The sequence below is a fragment of the Dromiciops gliroides genome, chromosome 3, assembly GCF_019393635.1.
Source record: "Dromiciops gliroides isolate mDroGli1 chromosome 3, mDroGli1.pri, whole genome shotgun sequence".
Taxonomy (NCBI): Eukaryota; Metazoa; Chordata; class Mammalia; order Microbiotheria; family Microbiotheriidae; genus Dromiciops; species Dromiciops gliroides.
In genome coordinates, this window is record NC_057863.1 from 419407430 (window position 1) to 419434981 (window position 27552).

The 27552-nt window shown below is 39.7% G+C and overlaps 1 protein-coding gene across 6 annotated transcripts; it reads left to right on the forward strand.

The window, feature by feature from the left end:
* The first annotated feature begins 133 nt into the window (after window positions 1-133).
* On the forward strand, window positions 134-27289 carry OSGEPL1 (O-sialoglycoprotein endopeptidase like 1). Of its 6 annotated transcripts, XM_043995623.1 has the most exons (9): window positions 134-502; window positions 5197-5472; window positions 12425-12664; window positions 17325-17712; window positions 21305-21509; window positions 21598-21746; window positions 22295-22425; window positions 24722-24793; window positions 27084-27289. In XM_043995623.1, exons 3-9 carry the CDS (start codon window positions 12444-12446, stop codon window positions 27154-27156), a joined length of 1239 nt encoding a protein of 412 aa, XP_043851558.1. In that variant the 5' UTR covers window positions 134-502; window positions 5197-5472; window positions 12425-12443; the 3' UTR covers window positions 27157-27289. The 6 variants fall into 6 exon arrangements, with proteins under 6 accessions (XP_043851558.1, XP_043851559.1, XP_043851561.1 ...); XM_043995624.1 differs by lacking the exon at window positions 24722-24793; XM_043995626.1 differs by lacking the exon at window positions 12425-12664.
* The last annotated feature ends 263 nt before the right edge of the window (window positions 27290-27552 follow it).

Sequence of the window (27552 nt, forward strand, 5' to 3'; positions counted from 1 at the left end):
CCCCACCCCCCCTCAGCCAAAGAGGGGGGGGGCATCCATCGGCCCACTCACACCCACTTACCCAGGGGCAGTGGGTGAGATGGGGGAGCCCCCGGATGCACTTCTTTGCGGGCTTGTCTAAGAAGCGCGGAGGTGCCTGCTTCTCACTCGTTCGCCTTTCCCTGCCTCTACCCCCGCGTCTGCGACTCCGCCACATTTCTCTGGTAGAAAAGGTTTGAAAGCGTCAATATCCCAGCCTAAAACTGAGCACCCGACTGCTCCGCGTCTTAGTTGTACTCCAAGAGCCGAAGTTAGCTGCCCACCCTCGGGGTTCCGAGGGTTGTTTGTTCACGTGACCTTCCCTCAGTCTCGGTTGCGTCATCTCCGTGCGCAGAGGACCGACCCGAGGCGATCCTCGTGGCGCACGCGCACGCGCCGCCGGACCTGTACTTTCAGAAAAGGGCTCTGTGGTTGAGGAAAGAGGTGCCAAAGGAGCAGCCCCCACGGCCTTTCTGGAAAGAAAGTAAGTAGCAGACTGTGGTCCCTTGCGACTTCAGGCTTCTCGGTCTCCCTAAAGGTCAGTTCCTGGCCTCCATTACTCGAGCGAAAGTTATTCCTGGACTGCAAATTTAGGATCCTCTGGCACGTGACCGGGGGGGGGGGCGGGTCTGTGCGCCTCAGGCGCCATGGGACTAACCCCGAAATCTGACAATTATTTCCTCACCCCTCTCCTGCCACTCAGAGTCAAAGGAAAAATGGGCAGGGCCTCGTTCTCTGAAACCTACCCCAGCTTCCACTGAGTCCTGACAGGACCACTGTTTTCCCCATGATTTTTACAGTTTTCCAAAGCAAAATCCCGTTTGTAGTAGGAATAAATAATCTATTTTAGATTTGAACGAATGCCCAAGGTGTGAGCTTTGTGATCTGTAAAAAAGAAAACGTTGAACTATTTGGGAAGCAAAGAGAGTATCATTTGAAATCTCTGGTCCGATTTAGGGTTTATCTCCCTTGAATTCATAGATCTGTATGGGAAGTCTTACAGAGGAGGCTGGTAGGTGGCACGGTTGAATTCAGATACGGCCTCAAGCATTTAGTAGCTGTGTGCCTCTGAGCCAGTCACTTAACCTCTGATTGCTTCTGAAGATTAAACGAGATTAATATTGGTAATGAGTTTAGCATGTAGTGCCTAGCACCTAGCTAAGTGTTCATTCCTTCCCCTTCCCTACCAATGAGAACATGTAAGTCACATGGAGGTTAAGTGACTTGCCTGTGGTCTCCCAGTTAGAGGTGGATTTTTTCCCGGGTTCTTACTAAGTACAACATTGTATTCATTCTCTCTGTTCACTACCAGGCTGTTCTCCAATGGGAGAGGTAAGCCAAAATAAGACTTTCCCCCCCAATAAAGTGTTAACTTCTTTTTAAGAAAAAGAAATTTCTTATGTAAATTTGGGTGTTAAGAAGGATAGAGTGTGTGGAGAAAGCAGGGTCTGGATCTGTGGAGTTGAGTCACAGGATGGCTATTCTCTCCACTGATAACAGAGACTTACCTGCCTTTCATACCCTTTGAGTTTCTTAGGATCACTAAAAATTAAAGGGATTAAGCCCATTGTCACCCACTTAGTGTCTTTGTCAGAGTCTGGACCTCTGTTCAACACCTGGCCTGACTCCAAGACCTGGCCCTCTCCAGTAAGCCAGGTTTCCCCTAGAGACTTAACAAGAAACAAAAACAATTAAATATGGAAAAGGGATACATGCAGTCATAAACTTATAGATATTTACTACCAAAAGAATACATATATATGCTTGTGTGTGTTTACACACTTAGACACACACATATCCTGTTTAACTGTGTTGAAGATAGGGTCCCTTTAGTTGCTGAATATAAATTAATTAAGAAGCATCATTTAGGGCAGCTAGGTGGCGAAGTGGATAGAGCACTGGCCCTGGAGTCAGGAGTACCTGAGTTCAAATCCGGCCTCAGACACTTGACACCAGCTGTGTGACCCTGGGCAAGTCACTTAACCCTCATTACCACACCAAAAAAAAAAAAAAAGAAGCCTCATTTAGAATGATAAAAGAAAGGCCCTTTTGACAAAGTAACATGAAAAATACACTTTTATGAATAAAACAGGTTTTGGGTGACTTTTACTCCTCCACAAAACAAGGTAATGTGGAATTTTCCTTCTATTTAAGTATGATTGCTTCTAAACCATATGAAAATTCTATTTTGAAAAAAAAGATATTTCAGGCAAAAGTAATGTATTTATTCATTCCCATTTGCCTTTTTTTGTGCTTTTTTTTTTTTAGTGAGGCAGTTGGGGTTAAGTGATTTGCCCAGGGTCACACAGCCAGTAAGTGTAAGTGTCTGAGGCCGGATTTGAACCCAGGTACTCCTGACTCCAGGGCTAGTGCTCTATCCACTGAACCACCTAGCTGCCCCCTTTTGTGCATATTTATAGGTAAATTTGGGGGTTTAAGAATTGATATCTAAAGAAAACTTTGCAGAGAGTAATATCGATGAAGTGGGTAGCCTGGTATGGTGTAGGGGATTGAAAACTAGCCTTGGAGTCAGGAAGACATAGGTTCAATTTCCTTCCTCTAACATATACTGCCTGTGTAAACTCTTGGCAAATTACCTAACCTCTCAGTATTCCCAGGCAATTGTAAGACAATGAATAGAGAAGGTTGTAATATGTTAGTATAAGTTCCTTACAGGTTCTCCCTGTATCAATGAAATCATAGGTCTTGTAACAATTGGAATGACGCCACCTGCTGGAGACTTACTGTAGAAGAGTTCCACCCATGAAGCGAAGGTCTTTGAGGGCAAGACCAGGAGTCTTTTCTTTGGCGTGAGGAAGTGACACGGGCTAGTGGGAGGAGGAAGGAAGAGACTGGCGCTCAGGCTCACGCTCTTGCCTTTGGACTCTGGTGGAGAACGGAGCTAGAAATGTGCTCTCCCTTTAATAGATAGGAATCTAGACCTTTCTCTTTACCAAATTCTTATTCTCCTTAATAAATGCTTAAAAGTCTAACTCTTGCTAAAGCTTATAATTTATTGGCGACCACTCATTAGATATTTTAGACAGTTTAGCTAGAATTTTAGCCCTGAACAGTCTGGTCTCATCTCCTTCTCACCCCCTATACACCGTCCCCCGCGCCCCCCCCCCCATCTATTAAAATATAACCTCTGTGTCAGAGGTTTCTTCCTGACATTAAGGTTTCAGGTACACTTTGTCCTTTCGGAAGGAAAACCTAGGAATATAAATATATGGAACTCCCCTAAAGGTAGTAGCTATTACCCCTTAATAAGTACTCAGACTTAAAATATAGATCAGCTTCATATACCTAGTAAAGTATCCTGAAAAGATTCACATACATATCCTTAGAGTTAAGCCCCGACCTCTCCATTTCCTCCATTGTGCTACCTTTCCTTTGGGAACCTGTACCAGGTAACTTAGAGAACTGTCCTAGGTATCTCCCCAGAAAGGGCAGAGGCCAGATTTCACTCCCTTTACACTGATGATCTGTACTACATTGCTCTTTTCCCATTGTCCCATCTTTGCTCCCCCTTGGTACTCCACTATTAACTATTCTGCTGTGGAGAAACAAATGTTATCAGGCATACTAAACTACCACTCTAGTTTGGGACCTTTGGATGACTTAAGGTGAATGGAGTTATCTCTTGCCCTTGAGATACTAGTTTCCATTGGTGGTATCTGTCTTCTTTGGTATTACCAGTGATGGAACAGCAGTCAAAAAGCAGAACTGCCTTTAAATTCATTCCCTTTCTTCATCTGTGCAGATGTCTGCTATAGACAAATTAGTCCTGGCAGTATTCTGGATATTTACTTGATCTGAATCTTAACCAGGATGTCTCACTCTGGGCCATCTAATTATCCAGCTGCAAATTGGATAATGGTGCTTTTGTGACTCTCCAACCAGTTTTGCCACTTCTTTTCAGTGTTCTTTTCTAGCTGGTCATTTATATCATGTCCCACCCAATTGTGGGTGTATCCCAAGATTCTGTCTTGGATCTTCTTATCTTTCTCTGCTTTGTGATGTAATCTACTTTCATCATCTTTATGCAGATTTCTATCTCCAGCAGTTTCTCCTGACCTTTGTCCCAAATCATCAGTTGCCTATTTGATATTTCTAAGTGGATATTCTCAAGACATGCCAAACACAACATGCCCAAAACATCGCTCATTATCCTTTTCCAAAACTCACCTTCCATATTTCTGTCCATCAAGGGTACCACCATCCTTCAAGTGTCCCAAATTCTTTCAACTATATCATTTTAATTTTCCTTAAGAACTGATCTAGGGGGCAGCTAGGTGGCGCAGTGAATAAAGCACTGGCCCTGGATTCAGGAGTACCTGAGTTCAAATCCGGCCTCAGACACTTGCCACTTACTAGTTGTGTGACCCTGAGCAAGTCACTTAACCCCCATTGCCCCACAAAAACAAAACAAAACAAAACAACAACAAGAACTGATCTAATCATGTCACTCCCTTAATAAACTCCCAGTTGCCTCTAGGATATACTATGAACTACTCCTCCCTTTGTTTTTAAGGCTCTTCTGTATCTGGACCAAACCTATTTTTCTAGCCTCCTTGTACATTACTCCCCGTAATGTACTCTGTTCCAGCCAAACTGGATCAAAGAGTTGCTCTCTTTTCCCACATGGCACTCTCATCTCCAGAGCTTTGCACTGGCTATCTATCATTTCTGGAATGCATTCCCTTTTCACTTCTGCCTCATAGAATCCATTATTTTCTTCAAAACAAGTTCACTTTCATAAATATCATTTTCATGAATCCATTCCTTTTCCTTGTAACAGCTAATGCCACTACTCCCCCCACACACTACCTTGTATTTATTTTTTATATGCTTCTATATCTGCATGTTGTTTTCTTCAGTAGATTGTAAGATACATGAGGGCAGGTATGGTTTCATTTTTGTCTTTGTATCCTTAACCTGATATGTAGTAGACACTTTATAAATGCTTGTTATTAATGTGTAGGTCCCAATTCCTTAATTTGCCCATACTCAAGCCCTCCTGTTTTCTGCCAAGTCCAACTAGTTCCCTGCAAGCAACAAGTGTTAGCAATGAATTATCTATTGTGAGGGTCCTTCACATTTTTTGGAGCTAACTAGTTTTTCATCTTCTTGGTACAGTGTGACTTTCCACCATTCCCTTATTTTGTGTTTTTCCAGGAACACCAAGGTTTCACAGGAGTACTCTATTTCCCAGCTGGAATCCTGGAGAGGAAATTTAAGGATTATACTGCTATTGTTCCTGCTCTCTGTGTTCTTCTGGGCTGAAGCCATGAAGTCATGACTCTCAACGGATTTCTTAGTAGAATATGAATTGGTCCTGGGTCTCAAGATCTTCCCCCTCTTCTGAAACTCCAAAGTGTAGGGCAGTGGCTCTTACCTGAACATCAACGTGTATAGAGTAAAGCTGTAGAATCATTACTAATGGCCTTATAGGTATATAACTAATGTGTACCATCCTAATTGGCCTCAAGCTTATTTCTTGGGCTTCAGTGACTCCCAAATGTTTAGTAGTGCAATTAAAACACTCCAACTATGAGTCTCCTTGATAATGTTATAGCATAGTTCCATATTTCTTTCTTCTTCTTCTTCTTCTTTTTTTTTTTTTTTGCGGGGCAGTGAGGGTTAACTGACTTGGCCAGGGTCACACAGCTAGTAAGTGTCAAGTGTCTGAGGCCAGATTTGAACTCAGGTACTCCTGAATCCAGGGCTGGTGCTTTATCCACTGCACCACCTAGCTGCCCCAGTTCCATATTTCTTAATTCTTGCTGGATCAGATACCCTCTTGAGTAACTTGCTTTTAAAATTTCAACCTTAACCTGAAGGAATCCTGACTTTGAAGCTTTATGCCAAGAATGTTTCCCCCATAATATGTTGGCCACTATGAATGCCATCACATTGCTGGTTGCAAAGACCTATATATAACAGATCAAATCATTCACCACAACTAGAATATTGCTCATTCTCTTTCAAAGACAAGAAGTCTATACACAAGCTCCAAAGGTTCACTAATTTTTATGTTCCTCAGATCAGTGATCTCTAAACATTTTTGATTGCCCCATCATTAAAAAAGTGTTTTAGCATATCTTCTAAATATATGTATTTTTATAAATTATATCTCTAGATATGTAGATCTATAGAGATATTCATTTGCATGTTGTGGACATTTTAAATATACAAAAAATAGAAATTTTATGAAGGTGAGAAAAGATGAATTGAACAATATTTTTTAAATATTTATTTTATTTCTTAAAGCTACAGAATAGCAACAAAGCACTTTTATCCTTAGGAAGTATTTTCCCCTCCCTGGGCCTATGCAAGACCTTTCTTGTCCTTGGATGCTGTGAACTATGCCCTAATTGGTACAGTTCCTCCTCTTCTGTGGGTAAAGTTCTAGAATGACTGCCATTGACGTGTGCAATGTAAGAAGCAGGGTCTCCCTCATAACCCAGGGCTCTGGCCAGTGCACCCTTGCAGTATTGAAGGAATGAAGCTAATTCATCCAACCCTCCATCCCCCAAACTAAAGCCCTAGAAGGGTCCATGCCTCTGTGTTAACAGGACCTACTGGTTCCTCTTGCAGCTTGGGCTCCAAGAGTTGAGGTGTGGTGTGTGGATCCCTGGCTAGGTGACATGCCAAATGTTCTCAGGAGTTCTCATGTATGACTCTCTAGCATGCTACTTGTTTGGCTGGAAGAAGGAGAGCAGTAAAGGCAGCTAGCCCCTACAAACATGACAAAGTTTGTTTACAAATAGTTGTATTATTTTTAATTAAATTAAATTTTTTCAATTAACATGTCTATTTTCTCTACTTCCCATTCACCTTTGAAAAAAACCACAAACAAATAAAAAACCTTCTTAACAGCTATGTATAGTTAAGTAAAACGAATTCACTCACTGGTCATATCCCAAAATTATGTCTCATTCTGTATCCTGAGTCTGTCACCTCTGTGTCAGGAGGTGGATAGCATGCTCTATTATCAAAACTGGTATCATAGCCATTGAGTTGATCAGAATTCTCTAGTGTTTCAGAGTTGTCTTTACAGTGTTGTTATTTTACTATGAATTATTCTCCTGGTTCTGCTCAATTTACTCTGCATTAGTTCATGCAAGTCATTCTAGATTTTTCTGAAATTTTTGCTTTTTATCATTTTTTTGGTAGAGTCTTATTCCATTATTCATATACTATATTTTTGGGGTGTCCCCTTAGTTTCCAGTTTTTTACCACCACAGAAAGAGCTGCTATCCATATTTTTGTACATGTAATTCCTTTTTCTCTTTCTTTGATCTTTTTGCCAGATAGACATAGTATTGCTTTTGTTGGGTCACAGGGTATACACATTTTGTTACTTCAGTGACATAGTTCCAAATTGCTTTCCAGAGTAGCTGGATCACTTCATAGTACCACCAGCAGTGCCTTAATATGCTTGTTTTCCTAAAGCCCTTTCAGCATGGCTTTTTCTTTTTGTTAACTTTGTCAATCTGATGGGTGTGAGGTAGAACATCAGAGTTGTTTTAATTTGCTTTTCTATATGTGAGTTGGATATTTTTTTCATATAGCTATTGATAGCTTGGATTTCTTCAGACTATCTGTTCATAGCCTTTGACAACTTATCAGTTAGGAAGTGGCTATTACACTTTTGAATCATTTCATTATATATGTTGGAAATGAGATCCTTATCAGAGAAACTCATTGCAAAGATTTCCCCCGGTTACCTGTTTCATTTCTAATTTAGGGGCATTTGTTTTGTTTGAACAAACAAATAAAAAAAAATCAGAATTGTCTTCTTTAATTCTCTCTATCCCTTTTTTGGTCAAAAACTATTGCCCTACCCTTAGATCTAGAGGCTAATATCTTCCTTGCTCCTCTACTTTGTTTATGATATCATTTTTTTTATATCTAAGTCATGTATCCATTTGGAACTTGTCTTGGTACACACTGTAAGATGTTGGTCTATATTTAGTTCTCTTTCTTCATGATCCCCAGTGGATTGTCCTAATTACTACCTAGGGTACTTGTACCCACTTTGGTGACCATTGCTCTAAATACTGTCTTTTCAGTCTTGTAAAACCTGTTTTCTGCCAGATTCAGACTTTTCTCTTTGCCTGTGATTATAAGATCATAGGTTTAGATATAGGTAATAAGTATCAGAGCCAAGATTTGAACAGAGTCCTCTAACATCAAACCCATCACTCTTTCCACTGTACAAATCCAAGGGCTTTCTTAGCCATGAGTCACTAAGCTTTGATTAACAGTAATTACCTTCTTTCACCTTGGAAGATCTCTTATGGCCAGGAGTTTTCTGGTAAATGTTTAATAATCAGATCTGCAAGGGGCTTGGGGAGAATGTGAGTATGACACCTTAATAAGTTTAGCCATATAGTGCAGACAATAAAACAGCAAATCAGTCCCTGATTCATAGTGGTCACCAGTTTCCAAAGCGTAAATTCTCATATTGACAATCTAACAATTGGCTTTCATGACTGGTCAAACTGGCTCCATTATTTCCCTTCTTTCTAGTTCATTACTCCATTATAATTTTACCTTTTGCTGCTCCCTCAACAGTAGTAGTTTGCCTTTAGCTTAATTCCTTGAGCATTGCATCCTTTTTTTCATGGCCAGTATCACAACTGGGAGACCCTCATCTCTATTCAAATTGGATAATCAAGATTAGCTTCAGAACTACATATTTTTTTCTACCAATTCAGATATCATACCCTTTTTTAAAAAAATAAGTTCCAAGGGGGCGGCTAGGTGGCGCAGTGAATAAAAGCACCAGCCCTGGATTCAGGAGTACCTGAGTTCAAATCCGGCCTCAGACACTTGACACTTACTAGCTGTGTGACCCTGGGCAAGTCACTTAACCCCCATTGCCCCGCAAAAAAAAAAAAAAAAAAAAGTTCCAGATTCTTTGACATGGTTTCCTTGCTTTGAGGCCTTTAATATAGTGCTTACTTCTTTTGTGTCAAAAATTATCTTTATCCCCACTTTGGAATTAATTATGGTCCCTGATGTATCATACCTTTGGGATAAGAGTACCTATCCAAAGTTGCCTTTCATATACTGAAGTGATAATTGATAAATGCAGTCTCCCATTTTTAGATGGTGCCATCTGACTTAATGCTTGTCAAAATACTGGTCAGGAAGTTTTCCATTCATGTTAAAAACAAGCTCCATACATGTAGTATTGAAACTTTTCAATGGCAGTCAACTTTAGGGTCAAGAATAGCTTGGAAAGAAAATAGTGTCCTCCCTTCCCTCCACAAATAGGCTTCTGTTAGAAGAATAGCAACCCACAAGTCATTTATGCTGGTATCCGTGTCTAATACAGAGTTTAACTAAGATCAGGAAAAGCTGTGTGAGGTAACTAATCAAGTTCTTGAAGACCTTATGTATTTCTTGACCCACTAGTTTCCATAAAGCTCCAAAATATCCAGACCACTTCTTCAGGATGCCATTTGCTGTTTCTGAACTTTCTGTCTGGCTGAAGGTTCCTCCCAACAATATATTTATAGTTGAAGTCATTGATGAGTTCTGTACTAATGACATCCTTTTTTACAAACTCTAACAGTAGCCTTGGAATCCCAGAAGTACTGTCAGTTCATGATAATTTTTGGACTCAGCCAGATAAGGGGTGCTGTTATCTTTTGTATATAAGAGTGTTTGTAAGAGGCGTGGAAACATGTCACTTGTCAATGACAGCTTTAGACTAGCAGTCTCCATGCAGTTTCATACCTTGAATAATTCCATGTACTTCTAATATCTTTAGACCTCACCAAATTAAATCATCCATCTCATCAATACCTTTAAGTAATTTGTGCCACTTTCTACTTTTTCCATGAGTCTGAAAAGGGAAAGGGACCCAGGAATCTCTTGATTCTAGCACAATTGGATCTTTGTTGTCGCTGTCACACAGTGTCCTATTAAGTCTAGGTAGAATGAATCCAGAGATGGTCAGGGCAGGGAATAATTTTTAGGATCCAAGGGTGGCCCTTTTGCCTGGCTCCACCATTGTTTCCCAACATCAGCTCTGTAGCCTTCAGCTTCTGGAAGACTAATGATATCTATCTTAGAGTTATAACAGTACAGCCAGTCTCATTTGGTTTTATCCTTTTGATACATACACAGTAACATTATTTTACAATGCTCTCTAGGTGCTTGGAAAGGTCTTGGTGCTGTCTTAACTTGGCCACTACTAGTGCAGAAATTTCCTCAGGGAGAGTAGGGAAAAGGAATTGAGTCTTGTTGAGCCCCTTAAATGTAACACTTTTGTCAGAGGCTCCTTCCTAACACAGAAAACTCAGGTACACTTTAGGTACCTCTCTATACCAGCACCCAAGTAGGTAGGCTGGAAACTATGCTATTTGGCATTACCCTACTAGCTTCCCTTAAAAACACTAAGACTCACCAGGCTTCTTAGCATACATTTTTTAAATTTACATAGTGCAGGACACAGACGTGACTCAGAGTCATAAAGCTCATAGAGAAGAGACTACTACTAAGCCATAGCCCATTCCTTTCTAATGAACTATCCTTCCCCTAGAGACCTACATGGTCTCTGGGACTTATACTCCTAAGGCCTAAACAAAGAAGGTGATTGGGATTGTTCCTCCAAATCAGTGCTCTGTATTTCATTATTTTATGAGAAATTCTTCCCTGGGCACTGTTCCCAATAGTGCTCCCACTTCACTATCACTGCCTCTGTTCTTGGTAGCATCTATAAATCCATTTAATCTTACTATATCTTTCTACAATCCCATTCCCCATTTTTTATAGAAAATAATTGAGGCCATTTCCCATCCTCCCCATCTATCATTCTGATGCCTTCTGCCACTATCTTCTTCACTGGTCTCACATGATGAAGTGACCTTACTCCTTACCAAAGAAATCCCATTCTATCCTGTCTCCTCCAAGTATCCCCCTCTGTTATCCCCACTCTTTCCCTTATTTTCAGTATCTCTCAGTCTACTGGCTCATTTTCTACTGCCTTCCTACCACTATCAACTTATATCTCTTCTGACCTTAGTAGCTAAACTCGAAAAAGCCATCCACAATAGATGCCTCCACTTTCTTTCTTCTCACTGTCTTCTTAACTCATTACAACCCAGCTTCCTACCTTATCATTTCATTGAAACTGCTCTCCAAAGTTACTAATAACCTCTTAGTTGCCAAATCCAATGGCCTTTTTCCAGTCCTCATCCATTCTAGACCTTTCCGCATCCTTTGACACTGTTGATCACTCTTTCCTTGATACTTTTTCTCTCTAGGTTTTCAGAATCTCACTCTTCCTCTTACCCATCCCCCAATTCTAGTGTCTTCCTTCTATTATTTACTATTTCTCCTGTATGTAGCTTGCTTTACATGTTTGTTTATATGTTGTCTTCCCCACTAAACTATAAGCTCCTTGAGGGCAGGGACTGTCTTTTGCCCTATTTTGTATCTCCTCTCCGCCTCCCCAGCTTAACACAGTGCCTATCACATAGCAGGCACTTAATAATTGCTTATTGATTGATTATTACTCTCTTCAATCCTGCTATATTCTCTGTTATTTAAGCTCTTTAGCAGATGGTGCTGGTTATTTCAACCCTAATGAGCTACCTTTAATATTTACTATGTAGAGCAATTACATTAAATGAGTCCTTTCCTTGGGTCAGAATGCTTCTGGCTTCAAAGTCCCAGCTCTCTTGTTTTATACTTGATCCCTAACTCCCCTCCCTATTCTCAGAGTCTCTTCATGTTGCTAGGGGACTACATCTTAGATTGCTCATAGAGGATTCTGTTTTCCTCTTCAGGTCAGCTCAGCCCCTTGTCTATTCTGATACCTCTCTTGTAGGCACTATGCCTCCTGCTCACAGAGCACTTCTCACAGAGCTTTGGGGGATTCCAAGAGATCCTCTTCTTGTTGTTTATTTTTGTCTCATCTTCCTCTGGGGCAGTTGGGTTGTTGTATAAATTATCTAGGCTACTTCTCCAAGATTCCCAAAAGGGTCATGCTCTAGATCTAATGGCTCCTGGACACTGTTCCCAGTGCAGAGAGCTGTCACTTAGGAAGAGGAGAAATCCCTCACTAAACAAATATAATGTGATACTTGAGCTTTTTTGATGTTAAGTATTTCATAAAGAAATAAATGGTTTGACAGGATCTATAAAATCCTATATCCTCTTTGTATTCTTTCCCCCTTTAAATAGCAGGGTTCTATTTATGTGGTATTTAAAAAAAAAAGAAATTACTGCTGGTTTTCATGAGCTTCCCTGTAATTTAAAACTGAAGGACAATGGAAATAGCTTCCAAGCCTCTCATTATTGTATTGGACTTCTGAGTCTTATGCCTACACTGTGTATAAAATTCACATCGTAATACATGCTTCTCTGTGTGGTTCTTTTTTAGGCATATTTATAGATTCAACATGCTGACACTGAATAAGACATTGGGGCTTCTTTGTAGATTGCCCAAATGGCAAATATATGGATTTTTAAGAAGTTTTTCTTTTCTTCCTGGGAAACAGTTTCTTCATAAACTAGTGTTAGGAATTGAAACTAGTTGTGATGATACAGCAGCTGCTGTGGTGGATGAAACTGGCAACATCCTAGGAGAAGCAATACACTCCCAAACTGAAGTTCACTTAAAGTAAGTAGCCATTATCATGATTGCTTTACTGTCAAAAAAGAAATTAATGGAAGTAATCCTTATGTATTGTTATGGTAAGAATAGTGTTAATTTGTATAAGGCTTTATAATTGAACACTTGCCTGTATCAGTGATCACATTTGATCTTCCCAATAATCCTGGGAAGTAGTATTAAGAAAGTTGATATAGAGAAGTGAAGGGACTTGCCTAGTCAAGGTCACACAACCATTAAGTGGAGCTAGGACTGAAGATCAGATCTCTGACCCATATCCATTACTCTTCAAAGCTAAGTTTCTCTTAACACCAGGTATTTATAATGATCTAGTTGGCTATACAGAAGAAATGAGAAAATATGCCCCCATTGAGAACCAACCCTTCTTCCACCTCTTTCAGTTGTCATCCTTGTTTCAAGAGCCTACTTAGATCCAACCTCCTCCTCCATAAAACTTTTGCCTTTTTAAGCCCACACTGATTTTCCCATTATCTCAGATTTTATATCACTTATTGTATCCCTTAAATCTTATGCTTCCTTGTACTCTTAATCAGTAGTCATCATCTGACTAAGCTCCTTTTGCCTAATCCTACAGTCCTACATCATGTGTCCCTGTCTATTGCAGTAATAGCAAAATCTAGGGGGTCGATGGCGAGTCTCAGCTGCCTGGCCTCGCTGCCTTGTGGTTTCCTTAATGGAGCCAAAATGCTCTGGGCTGTGGTTGTTTCCTCATCCTTGCCTTGTAATCCTTTCTCTTTCTGTCTGTCCCTTTCTTCCCTCTCCTTTCCTTCATAAATATATGTTGCTATTTCTTTAATTCTATCTGTACTCAGGGCATTCCAACCTGGACACTGCCTTTCAAAATATTTCTGTATTTCCAGCAAGGAACAATCTATCATAGTGTAGGGGCCAAATTTAATATGGGGAGAGTTAATTGGGTGGCTCGCCAAATATTGGGGTTCAGAAAATAATGAGGGACCTCTAGGTCCAAAGTTTCCTCCCCTACGAACTGCCTTTTTAGTTGTTTCTCCCAGGCCAATAAGAAAGGAGCTTAACAGCCTCTTTTCCACAAACAGATCAGGTTTTATTAATGAGAATAAAATACACAGCAAAGGTGAAATTAATGAGGTCAAGGACAAGGGAATAGGGAAAGAGGAAAATGGATAATCTCCCTGGCTCTAGCAAAGGCTGTCTCAAACCCAAACTCACTTTTAGCTCAGCTAATTCAAAGAGCTGGATTTTATTAACTCACCACCAGGGGTCTGTAATTTCTATGGGAGTCAGCTGTTCAGCCTGTCTCCAGTCAGGCTCCAAAAACTTCTCCTAGGCAAGAGAGAGAGCTACTTCCTGTTGGGGTCCCTTTTTCTACTTTTTTCTCCCTCCCCCAAAGGGAAGGTTCTTCAAGTTGTGTGGCTGAGACCCTTCCTCTGTTCATGACGAAGTCCACAGCCTTTGAGGACACTCCTCAGGGTTGGCCAAGTTGAACTAAGTTTAACAGGGTGGGCCAGGTGTGGCTCAAAATCTAATTATCTTAAGTGGGTACTTAGTAGTTTCTCATTCACAGCCAATTCAAACACTACTAAATCAAGTCAGACCCCTGGGCATCTGCAAATTCCACTATTTTGCCACAATAGAATCTATTAGGTCTTTCTTTAGGTTTCTGAACATATCTACAAATTTTTGCCAGTTATCAGTTTTGCTAGCACAGGATTCCATTGTCTTTAACAATGTTTCCCTTGCCTCCTGCAAATTATCAAAATGCTCAGGGATATTGGGGTCCCAGTTAGGGTCTTCTAAAGGCCATTAAGTAGCAGCTTTTCCTGATGTTTCTAAGGAGTTTGCTGCCGATATTATATCAGCTCTTTCACCTGGGGATAATATAATTTCCATGAGATCAGTAACATCACCCCAGGTGGGCTAATACACTCTAAAAGTTGCCCTAAACTGACTGATAACTGTTGTGGGACCCTCATCAAATTTAGGAATATCTCGTTTCCTTGAACTCAAATCTTTGGGACCAAAAGATGTGTATTGTCTGAGCCTCAGTACAGCACTCTTTTGATCATGGGTGAAGATCTTTTGTAGGGGAATAATTTTGGGCTTTTCTGTCTCCTTTAAAAGTGGATTTTTTTCTGTGGTTGGTGTAGAGGAAACAGAGGGAGAAGCTGGCGTCTCCTCTTGTATGAGCTCCCTTGCTCGATCTACTCCAGAGTTCCCAATAAATTAAATATGTGGGTGACACATGACACAGGATTATTTGCAAATTCCTCAATGTTTGAGGATAAAATGACCCAAATTGTGGCCATTGTTCCTCTAATAAGTTATGCCATCTAAAACACAGTCCAATGAGCTTTCTCTTGGTCATGTCTGATTTCACTGTTAATTTACCCTCATCCCAATCCATGAGTAACTTTCCTAATAGAGAGTCCTGGGGAATTTCACAGGGTATTATGTTTTGTCTAATCCCCATCTTGTAATTCAAAATTTGCCTTACTATAACAAAAATAAAAATAGAAATAGAAAATCCACAAAAACAAAGCACTAATGTGATCTTATGAAATTACAGCCTCTAATTGTCTTCAAAAAAACCTAAAAACTTTTCCTCTTAAGAAAAGGTGGGGGCGGCTAGGTGGCACAGTGGATAGAGTGCTGGCTCTGGAGTCAGGAGGACCTGAGTTCAAATCTGGACTCAGACACTTGACACTTAGTAGCTGTGTGACCCTGGGCAGGTCATTTAACCCCAATTGCCTCACGAAAGAAAGAAAGAAAGAAAGAAAGAAAGAAAGAAAGAAAGAAAGAAAGAAAGAAAGAAAGAAAGAAAGAAAGAAAGAAAGAAAGAAAGAAAGAAAGAAAGAAAAGGTGGTTGGGGAAAGAAAAAAAAAACCAACAGGAAAAGTGGCAAGAACAGGCCTTTGGCTATTTAGAGAGACAGGCACATAAAATCAGTGAAAATAGGAGAAACGTACAACACATAGAATTTCTTACCCAACTTGTTTGAAGAGAAGATTTGGGGGTTCAACACACCCTTTGTGGTAGCCAAAACTGATGAGTAAAATTAAATGTGGTTGTCCTATAACTGTCCCAAGTTTAGGAAAAATTAGCTGGGGTTTATCATATATTTGTTACTTAGAAATTAGGGGCTACTGCGCCAGTTTGGGGGCATTAAGCATTTATTAAAGCATATTAGATATTAATAAAGAGCACACACATGGCTCTGTAAGATAGAAAAGCCTAGCTAGGAGAGAGGAGAGAGAAAATAGGCAACCATAGTGGACTGCGTCTGCTCTCACCAAGTTCCAGGGCCAAGAGCACAATCAGCCAGCATAAGTTCCCTGAGGGAAGAATGAGAGGCGGCCTTTGCACACTGCTTCAAAGTAATTGGCTAGCATCATTCAAATCTATTGGTTCACTGGATTTGAGGATGGTTCAGCACAGTGTGTGCTGATGTCAGAGACCAGAGAACAGATCCTCTGACAGGACAAGGCTTTCAGGTGGATGTGGTTTTGAGTGAGGTAACTTTCTGACTATGGTCTGGCCTTAAGAAAGGTCAGGCCAGGCTCTCTCAGCAGGGGGCCTCTGGGAGTCCCAAAACCCCAATTATTAATAATTTTCTCACAATAGAAAGTAAAAGTAACTTACTAAATGAAATAGCGAATAAGGAAGTTCACAACCTATTATGATAGGTCCTTCCAATGTTACCTATTTCTTAGCTTAGCAGTACTTACAAACCTATTTCTTAGTTTTCTGCAAGAGGCAGGTCTGAATCATTGATTTTCAGGATCTATCTGAACTATTCATCTCCACATTCATGTGTGCCATGCACTGTGCTAAGTGCTAGGAATACAAATACAAGTAAAAGACAGTCCCTTCCCACAGGGAGCTTACATTTTAACAGGGGAAAAGAGCACATGAAAGAGAACTGGAAGGGGAGGGAGGATACCCATGTAGGGGCACAGTGGCAAAATCACGAGAGTGAGGAACAAAGCTAGCAGAGGAATGAAGCCTGGAAAGTCCCTCAAAATAGAGATTTGGGGAGGAAGTCATCAATAGGAAGAGGGTGGTTCAAAGGGTGAGAAGACAGCTGTGGCCTGGGGGTGGTGTGGGTTGGGGGGTTGGGGGGGGGGTGTGCATGCATGTGAAGTTTTTTTGCTAAATCCAATTAATTCTCCTATTTCATTTGGAGGAAGTATATATCCATCTGTATCTACCTTCTAGTCATGGGTTTCCTCACACCAGGTGTCAGTTATACCAATGATCTCAAATTTTCATTAACATGTATTTCCTCCTGCTTGTTGACTAAACTTAGACATTTATGGATATTTGAAGACATGGATTTTACTAATGGCCCTTTGGATTTCATTTCTTGTGAACTTCCAGGGGTCTCAGTCGCTCTTCTCTCTTTATTATAGGTTGTTGGATAAAATATAGGCAGTTTTCTCCCTTGTATATCCTTTTAATTTTAATTAGGTTTGCAAGGTATCAGGCAAATACATTTTACCAGCCTTTGTTAGAGTGCTCCTTTGGTGAGATTATTTTTTTTAACTTTAAACTGTTTAGTTTGAAAAAAATATGCTTTCAGAATTATTCTTGTACTAGGAGAGAAAGTAAGGTTTCAGTTTTGAGGTCTTCTAATTTGATATGATAAACTCATGACCATTTTTTCTCTCAGAACAGGTGGAATTATTCCTTCAGTTGCACAGCAACTTCATAGAGAAAACATTGAACAAATAGTGAAAGAAACTCTTTCTGCCAGTGGAGTCACCCCAGATGAACTCTCAGCGATTGCAACTACTGTAAAACCAGGACTTGCTTTAAGTCTGGGAGTAGGCTTGGAGTACAGCTTACAACTGGTAAACCAGTACAAGAAGCCTTTCATTCCTATTCATCACATGGAAGCACATGCACTTACTATTAGAATAACCAATAAAGTGGATTTTCCTTTCTTAGTCCTTTTGGTCTCTGGAGGTCACTGTTTACTGGCCATAGTTCAAGGTGTTTCAGATTTTCTTCTACTTGGAAAATCATTAGATATAGCACCAGGTGACATGCTTGACAAGGTAAGAGTTAATGTAAGAATGCATTTCTTTTTGTTTTGGGGGCAGCGGGGTGGTGCAGTGTAGAGTGCTGGGTCTGAAGTCAGAAAGACCAGAGTTCAAATGTAGACTTAAATACCTAATAACTGCTTGACCCTGGGCAAGTCTCTTAACTTATATTTGCCTCTGTTTCCTCATCTATAAAATGGGGATAATGATAGCACCTGCTTCCCATGGTTGTTGTGAGGATCAAATGAGATAATACTTGTAAAGTGCTTAGGATAATGCCTAGTATAGTGAATGCTGTATAAATATTAGCTATTGGGGAGGGGGAATGTCTTTCCATTGTAACACATAGTAAGTATTTAATAAATGAGTGTCAGTTGACAGTGTCACCACTGAATTTCAATACCTGTCAATTTCAATTCAACAACTCCATTGTTGCCATTCAATTCAGTATTGTTTAATAACCTTAATTAGGTAGAATGGTTTATAAAGACTTTATCTACAGTAAGAAGTCAAACTGGAAATTGAATATAGGATGGAACTTTGTAGCGTGCTGGAATTTTTTTAATATAGTCTCTATAAATCTAAAATAGACATGCTTTTTATTTTATGTATCACTGTTGTTCTAAAGAGTTTAAAAAACCTCTAATATTTAAAATTGTATTTTGAGATGAATTTACTTGAAGATTTCAAAATTATCCTTCTTAGTAAACTTCACTCTTAAAGACCTGGTGTTGGTGGTTGCAGAACCCTTCTGTCTGATTATTAAAGGAGATACCATAAATAAATTGAGAGGTGAAAGGAGTTTTGAAGGCCAAGAAATTTTGCCATGTCCCATTTTGCAGGTGAAGAATCTAAGGTGATTTGTCCAAGGTCACAAGGGATTTGAACCTAAGTCCTTTAAGTCCCCTGTTCTTTCTGTTTTACCAGGTCCAAATCTTCCCTTTCCAAAAAAACCCCAAAACACTTTGATTCGATCCTACTTTCCTTCATGTTCTTATCATATCTGGTGACCTTTTCTTAGTCCTTACCTTTCTTAACCTCTTTAGCTTTTGCAACTATTAACTATTCTTTTCCCCTGGTGACTTTTGACCACTACCAACAACCCCATCTCCTATCAGGACAATCATTGCTCCTGGAAAAGGAGCATCTGTTGACTCCTCAACTCCCCATCTCTGAATCCCAAGATACTTCCTTCCTTGGCCATCCCTCCTATGTATGTGCTGCCTCTGTCTACAAGGAATCTAAGCTCCTTGAAGGGGAAGCTGTCTCATGTCTACATTAGTATTACCAGCACTAGCCTAATGTTTGGCACAGAGTAAGCATTTAATAAGTGCATTCATGCTGAATTCCTTTTACTGAATGATTATTGATGTCCTAGCCCTTAAAAATGGGCATGCAAAAAGGTTCTTTTCTCTGCTCTCTTCTTTTTCGGTACCCTCCCTGTGATCTAACTAGCTCCCCTACGTTCTGTTCTCCTTGCTTTATAGATGTGGTACTGAACCCTATTGCTTGATCTATCAATGAACATATTGAATATTGAATCTTGCTAATTGAAGCCTTATTTCTTTTTGATAAATTGATCACCACTTTAAGTATCTGTTACTGTTATACTAGAGAATTCCTGTATAAGATGATGTGGTTTACTTGCTAAAAGAAGCACCACACCTTTAAGTTCTTTAAAGAACAAAACCTCTCCAAAACACAGGATCTTAGTAGGGCTTTGGTTTTTGATAACTAGCCGACAAAGGCACACATTTTACTGATTCGATGTTATCCCAAATCTACTCTTTCTTGGGAGTAACTCCTTCACTTCCACAAGGCCAGAAAGTGTCAGGGTTGAGCACTTTCTCCCACCAGCAAACGTCACTTCCTGACGCCAAAGAAAAGACATGTGGTCTGGCCCTCAGAGACCTTCACCTCATGGCGGAGCTTTTCTACAGTAAGTCTCCAGCAGGTGGCATCATTCCAATCATTACAGTACAGTGGAACCTCTTTTGTTTTGGGGTCAGAGAATTCAAATCCTACTTTTGATGCTTACTACCTATGTGACCCTGGGACTATATGACCTCTCAAGACTCTTCCAGCTCGGTGGTTCAGTAGACAGAGCACTGAACCTGAAGTCATAAAGACTTGAGTTGAAATCTGGCTTCAGGCACTTATTTACTGTGTGACCTTAGACAAGTCACTTGATACCTCCATCTTCCTAGGTTTTCTCAACTTTAAAATAGGATGATAATAGTACCCCTCTTCCAGGGTTGTTATGAAGATCAAATGAGATATTTGTAAAGTGCTTGGCATAGTGGCTGGCACACAGTAGTTGCTTAATCAATGCTCTTTCTTTCCCCCACTCAGGAACCTTCAGTATCTCCCTCTAAGATACAAAACAAACTCTACAGCTTAATATCTGAAGCTGTATATAGACTGCTTCCAGCCTACCTTTCTGCATTGATTTCACTGTTTTCTCACCAAACACTTTCTTGCTGTTCCCTCCCTTTTTCCATGCTGTCCCTCATGACTTAATGTACCACTCACTCCCCTCATCTCACAAAATCCCTTGTTTTAGTCAAGGCTCAGCTAAGGGGCTCCTACAATGCCTTTTGTGGTCCCTATAATTACTTATATTTCCAAGTTATGCATATAATCATCTCTTTCCCTGTTATATTTTCCCAAGAGAAATGAATGCCTAGTATAAATGTCTATGTCCAGGGTCAAGTACAGTGCCCTGCACGTGGTATTTTTTTAAAGTATATGTTGGACTGGATTGGATACCAATCTAATGGCACAGTGTTGGACTTGGAGTTAAGGAAACCTAGGTTCAGATCCTGCTTCTGAAATGAGTGAGCTAGCCATGGGCGAGACAGTTAACCTCTCTGGGCCTCAGTTTCCTTATATGTAAAATGTTGATTAAAAATACCTATAGTACCTGCATGAGGCTTGTTGTGAGGTTCAAATAAGATAATATATATAAAATACTTTGTAAAGTTCAAAGCACCATATAAAAGTCTGCTGTTCTAAAGTTCTTTTTGAACTGTAATATGCTGTTTGATCATTGAAGAAATGTCAAACTGAAGGGCACTTACTATGGATAAAGTTCTTTGATTAAACTGGAGAAATATTGGCATTAGAAAGTTGCACATTTTTTCTCTCTCTTAAAAGCACTATTAATCATGACAAAAGAGAATGGTGGATGGTTACCCCACTGCTTCTTCTCAGGGTTAGGGGAGCAGTGATCTGTCACTTCTATCTCCACTGTACCCAAAAACAAAAAGGAGAGAAGGAAATTGTGAACTTCTCTTTCTAAAATCCCCAGGGAAAATGGAGTGGTTTCATCCATTTAAAACTGACTAGTTCCTTCCCTCTCCCAAGGAAGGCAATGAATATGAGAAGTTTATTTTCTTTGGTTCCTAGATGCAGCAGCTTTCATCTATTATAAGCCATCCCACTACTATGAATTGTACCTTTAGTGTCTACTAGCCACAGTCTTACTTTTAAAAGCATTATGTTTTCATAATATAGTATTCCATAATAGAATTTTGGTTCTTTGCATCTAGCTTGGCCCAATTATATAATATCATGTCTTACAAAGTTGTTTTTTTTTCTTTGCTAGGTAGCAAGAAGACTTTCTTTAATAAAACACCCAGTATATTCCACCATGAGTGGGGGCAAGGCTATAGAACATTTAGCCAAGCAAGGAAATAGATTCCATTTTGATTTTCAACATCCTCTGCATAAATGTAGAAATTGTGATTTTTCTTTTTCTGGACTTCAGACTGCTGTAGACAAAATAATAACACAAAAGGAAAAAGAGGAAGGTGTGTATGCCTATATCAAACAAAGTCAAATATATAATAAACCATCATGAAATAAATATCTAAAAATCACTAACGATTATTTTTTCAGGTATTGAGAAGGGACAAATCTTGTCCTGTGCCGCTGACATTGCTGCTGCAGTGCAACACACAGTAGCAAGCCACATTGCTAAACGAACACATCGTGCTATTCTGTTTGGCCAACAGAGAGGTTTCCTAACTCCTTCTAATGCAGTATTGGTAAGTGCTTATAATATTTCTTTTAAACAATATCAGTAACACTTTGTTTTGGTGTATAGACAAGAACCAGCTTCCCTTGCATACATACACATCAAGAAGAAAAAGTCTTTGTAACCACACATATCAGTCTTGTATGTATGTGGTTATGTGAAGTGGAGGAGAAGCTTTATCATGCCCTGCCTAAAAAAGCGTTGCAGCCTTATTGGGCCTTAACACAACCTGAATAGTGCCCAGAGACCCTTAATTCTTGTTCTAGGGTATGGAATATTCCAGGAATTGAAAGTGATTTGGGGGATTTGGGGAGCAGAATAGAGAAAATTAAGCCTATTTTCATAACAAAATATTGCTGTAAGTGGTTGATAAACATTTTTATATTTACCGTCTAATATCTAATATTTTAGCAGGGCAGAATAGTACTAGCATCATAATTTTCTCATAGAATTCTTACTCATAGCTCATAGAATACCTTCACATAATACACTTTGAAAAGTGTTAGTTCATATTTTTATTTTTGTGATGGTTAATTTTAGTCTTTTAAATTCCTTCAGGTTGTATCCGGAGGTGTTGCAAGTAACTTATATATTCGAAGAACTTTGGAAATTGTAACAAAAGCAACAAATTGTATTTTATTATGTCCTCCTCCCAAACTTTGCACGGATAATGGGATTATGATTGCATGGTGAGCAAAACAATATATTTTTTTTTATATTAGCCTTAAACCATAATTTTAGTTCTGTGTAAACATCTTATTGTCTGCTAATAGTAAGCTGATAAGGGGGGAATACTTTGTTGTAGACACATTCTAAAATGATAGATTTAGAATTGTGAGGAACATTATACACCTGATGATCTAACTCCACCTGTATTACAGTTTGTCAAGGCAAACCTGTCTACCATAACAAGGGATACCTTTCCATCCTGTCTCTTCCAGCAGATTGCTCCCTTGGTGTTCCCTACTCCCCCACTTAATCTCTTCCTGCTTCCCTACTGCCTATGAATGTGTCCATGTCTCCCCTACCCTCAAAAAAACCCTCAATTGATCCTTCCATTCCTGCTAACTGTTGTTCCATGTCTTCTGCCCTTTCTGACCAAAGTCTTTAAGAAGGTCATCCACAGTCTGGCTTCTGACCTTATAATTCAGACAAAACTGCTCTCTCCTATGTCGTTTGAAATATTGCGGGGAACCTGTCTCTGTTCTAAGTTATTGGGGAACTTAGCTGGGGTTTCTAATATATTGCTACTTATAAATTAATGGCTATTGCACCAGTTTTTGGCAGCAAGCATTTATTAAATCATATTAAATGTTAGTAAAGAGTTAACTGCATTTAACGCAAGCTGAAAATCCCCAGCACCATAGAGAGAGAACACATGAGTCCAGAGTTCAGAGCTAGAGAGAGAAGAGAGAGGGGGGATGCATGGCTACCTCCTCCTTCGGCCATCCCAGGCCAAGAGAGCATAAGCCCCCTGTGGCCCAGAGGAGAGGCAGCTCTTATACATTGCTCAAAGCTAGTTGGCCAGCATCATTCAATTCTGATGATTTATGAGACCTCAGCGTGGTCCATACCAAAATGAGCTGTACTGTGCTGAGCTCAAGGTCTAATGAAAGACAGACCCTCTACTGAGAGTTTGATTTCCGTTTCTATTGTCTCTGGGTCCCCTCAAAACTCATCATTAATCATTATTTTCTCACACTCCAAAGTTAGCAGTGATCTCTTAGTTGTCAAGTCCATTGGCCTTTTCTCAGTCCTTATTATCCTTGACCTCTGCAGCCTTTGACACTATCAAACACCCTCTTCTCCTTGATACTCTCTTCTCTAGAGTTTTGGACAACTCTCCTGGTTCTCCCCCTATGTATATCTGACCTATCTTCAGTCTCCTGTGAAGAAATTTAATCCAAGTCACACCCACTAACTGTCCCACAGGACGCTGTCTTGGGCTCTCTTTTCTTCTCCTTCTATACAACTTCATTTTGTAATCTTGCCAGCTCCTATGAATTTAGTTGTCATCTGATGATTCTCAAATCTATTTATCAGTCCTAACCTCTCTGCTAACCTCCAGAGTCACATCTCCAACTGCCTTTTAGAATTTTTGAACTGGATAGCCAATAAACATCTTAAATACAACTTGTCAAAAACTGTTTTCATTTTCCTTCCCTCTAAACTTCCCTATTACTGTCCAAGGCAACACCACCTTCCAGTCCCCCAATCTGGCAAGCTAGATGTCATCCTCAACTCCTCACCATCTGTCACCCCCCCATATCAGATCTATTGCCAAGGCCTATCAGTTTCTCAAATCATCAACATCTCTCAAACATACCCTTAGGCCCTTCTCTCCTCTGACATTGCCACCATTCCTGGTAGTGTCCTGTTGCAATCCACTCTTTGCTTATCTCAGCAGATTTCTTAGCTTCTCTTGCTCCTTCAAGTTCCGGCTAACATCCCACCTGAAATGGGAAGCCTTTCCCCATCCCTCTGAATTCTAAGGCCTCCCCTCTATTGGTTATTTCATATTTATTTTCTGTGTAGCTTGTTTGTACATATTTTTACATAGGTGCTTATTGTCTCCCGCATTAGAATGTAAGCTCCATGAGGGCAGGGACTGCTTTGGACCTTTCTTTGTAACCCTAGTACCTAGCACAGTTCCTGGTATGTAGTAGGTATTTAATACATGCTTATTGACTGACTGAGGCTAAAGAGGTTAAACCACTTGTGACAGTAGTAAGAGACAGAAGCAGAATTCAGAGTCAGGAGAATCTGGATTCGAGTCCTACTTTGGACATAGATGAGTTTTGTGACCATGAATAAGTCACTTAACCCCTCAGTGACCCAGGCAACTATCAGAAACTGTAAGTTATAGATAAGTGAAAGAAGTTTCTGCTCAGGGAGTTCCCCATACTGCTAAATTCACAATTCTGAAACACAAATCATTTTTTTCCTTAAATCTTTGGAGTATTTATTTCCATATTTCTTCTTTAGGAATGGTGTTGAGAGATTGTGTGCAGGACTGGGCATATTACACAACACAGAAGGTGTCCGATATGAACCAAAGTATGTGGCACAATTCCTATTTCTTCTTCAAGTTATCTTCTAAATGTCACTGCTCTAATTTAAACTTGTGATCTCAAGTTTTCATTGAAGTTCTATTAATAATTAATGTTAGTTTAAATATGCAGGGAAGCCACACATAATTCCTTTTGTTAGCTTCCTTATGAAGGTGGCACCCTTCTAAGAAGCATTTGACTGTGACTGTCTAAGAAGGCAAGTCATAAAAGTTGAAAGAGATTATGAGTTACAAACTAAACAGAGTTCATGTATTGTAGCCAATTCTTAACTGTTTCAAGATTTGTTCATTATAATGCAATTTAGGCCTGTTGTGAACGTGTTTCAGTTTTTTAAAGTTGTGAACAGGTGGCCATGATCAGATACAACCAAACAATAACAAGTAGTCTGGTAGAGTCTGATATGCTGGCAGCCCAGCCCCCCAGGGTAATGCTAAGGCATGCTAAGCTATGGCAAGGAAACATTGCTTTCAATAAAGAAAGAGTAATTCCAGGCCTAGATTACCGTGAGCTGGTTGTACACGTAGTGTGCAAGAGGCTGTTCCTCAGGAAGCATTTAGCAGTTTTGTGTACCACCAAAAAGCAAGAACCAGCCCTTCAGAAGCTGGGTCCACAAACGTAGGTTATATCCTTAGTACCTCATTCCCCATCCCACCTGCTGTAAACCTTTAATGGATATTTTGAACAGAGGCTTCATACCTTTCCCAGGTAAGAGCCACTTCCCTAGAACACAGCAAGAGGACGCAACAGATTCAATCCTCAAACATAGTAGCATATATAACAAGTTGTTTATTAGGAGCTGCTCCCTCCATTCATCATTTCTAACTCTAATGTACTTGGATAGTAAGAGACAGGCTATAGGTTCTTCACAGGGTTGTTGAAATTACTTTATAACTGTAAAGTGCGATATAAAAGTTGTCACTAGTGATCTCAAATTGACATTTATAATAGGCAGCTGGTGGTGCAGTGGAGAGAGGGTAACACCTAGAGTTTGGAAGACCTGAGTTCAAATGTAGGCTCAGACACTGTGTAACCTTGGCCAAGTCACTTAACCTCTTTTTACCTCAGTTTTATCAACTGCAAAATGGATGATGATGATGATAATAATAATAATAATGGCAACAACAACAAGAGCTCCTACCTCCCAAGGTTGTTGTGAGAATCTAATGAGATATTTGTAAAGTGTTTGGCATATAATATTTTGGGCTATATATATATGCATAGTATATGTAGCACTCTATAAGTGCTAGCTATGATTATCATTATAATAAGAATGTATAAAGCATTCTTCTTTTCCCATTCTTTTAATCAAGTATACTTTTTCTGTCACTCAGAAGGCTCCATAATTCAGTTTCCTTTACTAATAATTCATTTGACTACATGGTATATTATAGGCTATCTACTCTCTTTTCTACTTTAAGTAGGTTAGCTATTTTCATAAAAGATAGTTCTAGGAAAGTAATATGTCTGTTCAAGGACCAGAATTTACCATGGATGGGAGAAAGATCCTCTATGTATACTGCATCCTGCTGTATCCTATAAACTGAGATTGCATATTATTGTAGGGCTTGGTCTCCTGATTCATTTTAAATCCTAGATAAAGTTGTCCCTAGCTCATGTAATATGATTGCTTAATTTTTTATACCAGGGCTTGGTTCTAGTCCAGGCTTCACCTTAGGGAAACAGGAACCTGGGACCATCTCACCCAGGAGAACAAAGGACCATTAGATTTAAATCTCTAGAAGAGCCTCCAGAGACTGTCTAGTCCAGCTCCTGAGGTTCAGAAAAGTTGAGACCCCCCTTCGCCCCAGTCTCTTAAAAGTAGGAACAGATCCAGGAATCAAAGCCTATACCCCTGAATCCAAGTCTAGTGTGCTTTCTAGCAGTAGTGAAACTATAACAAACTAAAATAGGAGTGTTTCTTGGAATCATTTGGGCAAGAGACTAGAAGGAGCAGGAAGATGATTAATGTGGTCTCTTTGAAGACTTCAAGATCTGTAACCTAGCAGGACTCAAAAGGCCAGGCCTCTGCTATGTTGTCTGAGATTGTCCCACTGCCAGGGTTTTCTGGAATCTGATCCCCATTAATGAAAGGTATACTTAACTCCTTCCCAACTATCCCTGCCCCCAAAGAAAAGTACACTTCCATTTATATTTTTCTTGTTCTGTGGTCATCATTGTGGATCCTCTATTTATCAGTGCAAATATCAACCTAATGTGTATGAATCTCTGAACTTACCAAAGTTACATAGTAATATATTGCTTTTTTTATAATACAGATGTCCTCTTGGAGTTGATATTTCAAAACAAGTTGGAGAAGCTTCCATAAAAGTACCAAGTTTGAAGATTTGATCCTTGATTTTCTTTAAGAAGAATTTTCTAAAGGTATTGACTCAATGTTAGTACCAGATCCTGGATTTTTATATGGTATATTCGAGAAGATGTAAAATTGTAAATATCCATTAAAGCTTTTATTTTCACACTTTCCCTGTTATGCTCCTATGTTTGACAGGTCAAATACGACTTTAGGGGATCAAAATTTTGTTAATGAAAAGCCAGCCAGGGAGACAGTTAATAGCCTAATGTTGTAGAAAAAAAAAAGTTTCTTTCCCTCATTATATGAATACATTTAAAAGCTACAAGACATGTGCACATATTTCTTTAGGGAAAGGAAAAGGGTAGAGCAAAAGAGGATAACAAGAGTAGACCTGTCATGTGTTAATTCCACCTGTTGCAGTTCTAAAGCCT

Excerpts from the sequence above, each read along its gene's own strand:
- OSGEPL1 (XM_043995623.1), top strand. The coding sequence starts at position 12,444 with ATGCTGACACTGAATAAGACATTGGGGCTTCTTTGTAGATTGCCCAAA. Across the intron at positions 21,747-22,294 it reads CTCCTTCTAATGCAGTATTG|GTTGTATCCGGAGGTGTTGC; the intron begins GTAAGTGCTTAT and ends AAATTCCTTCAG. Across the intron at positions 24,794-27,083 it reads GGTGTCCGATATGAACCAAA|ATGTCCTCTTGGAGTTGATA; the intron begins GTATGTGGCACA and ends TTTATAATACAG.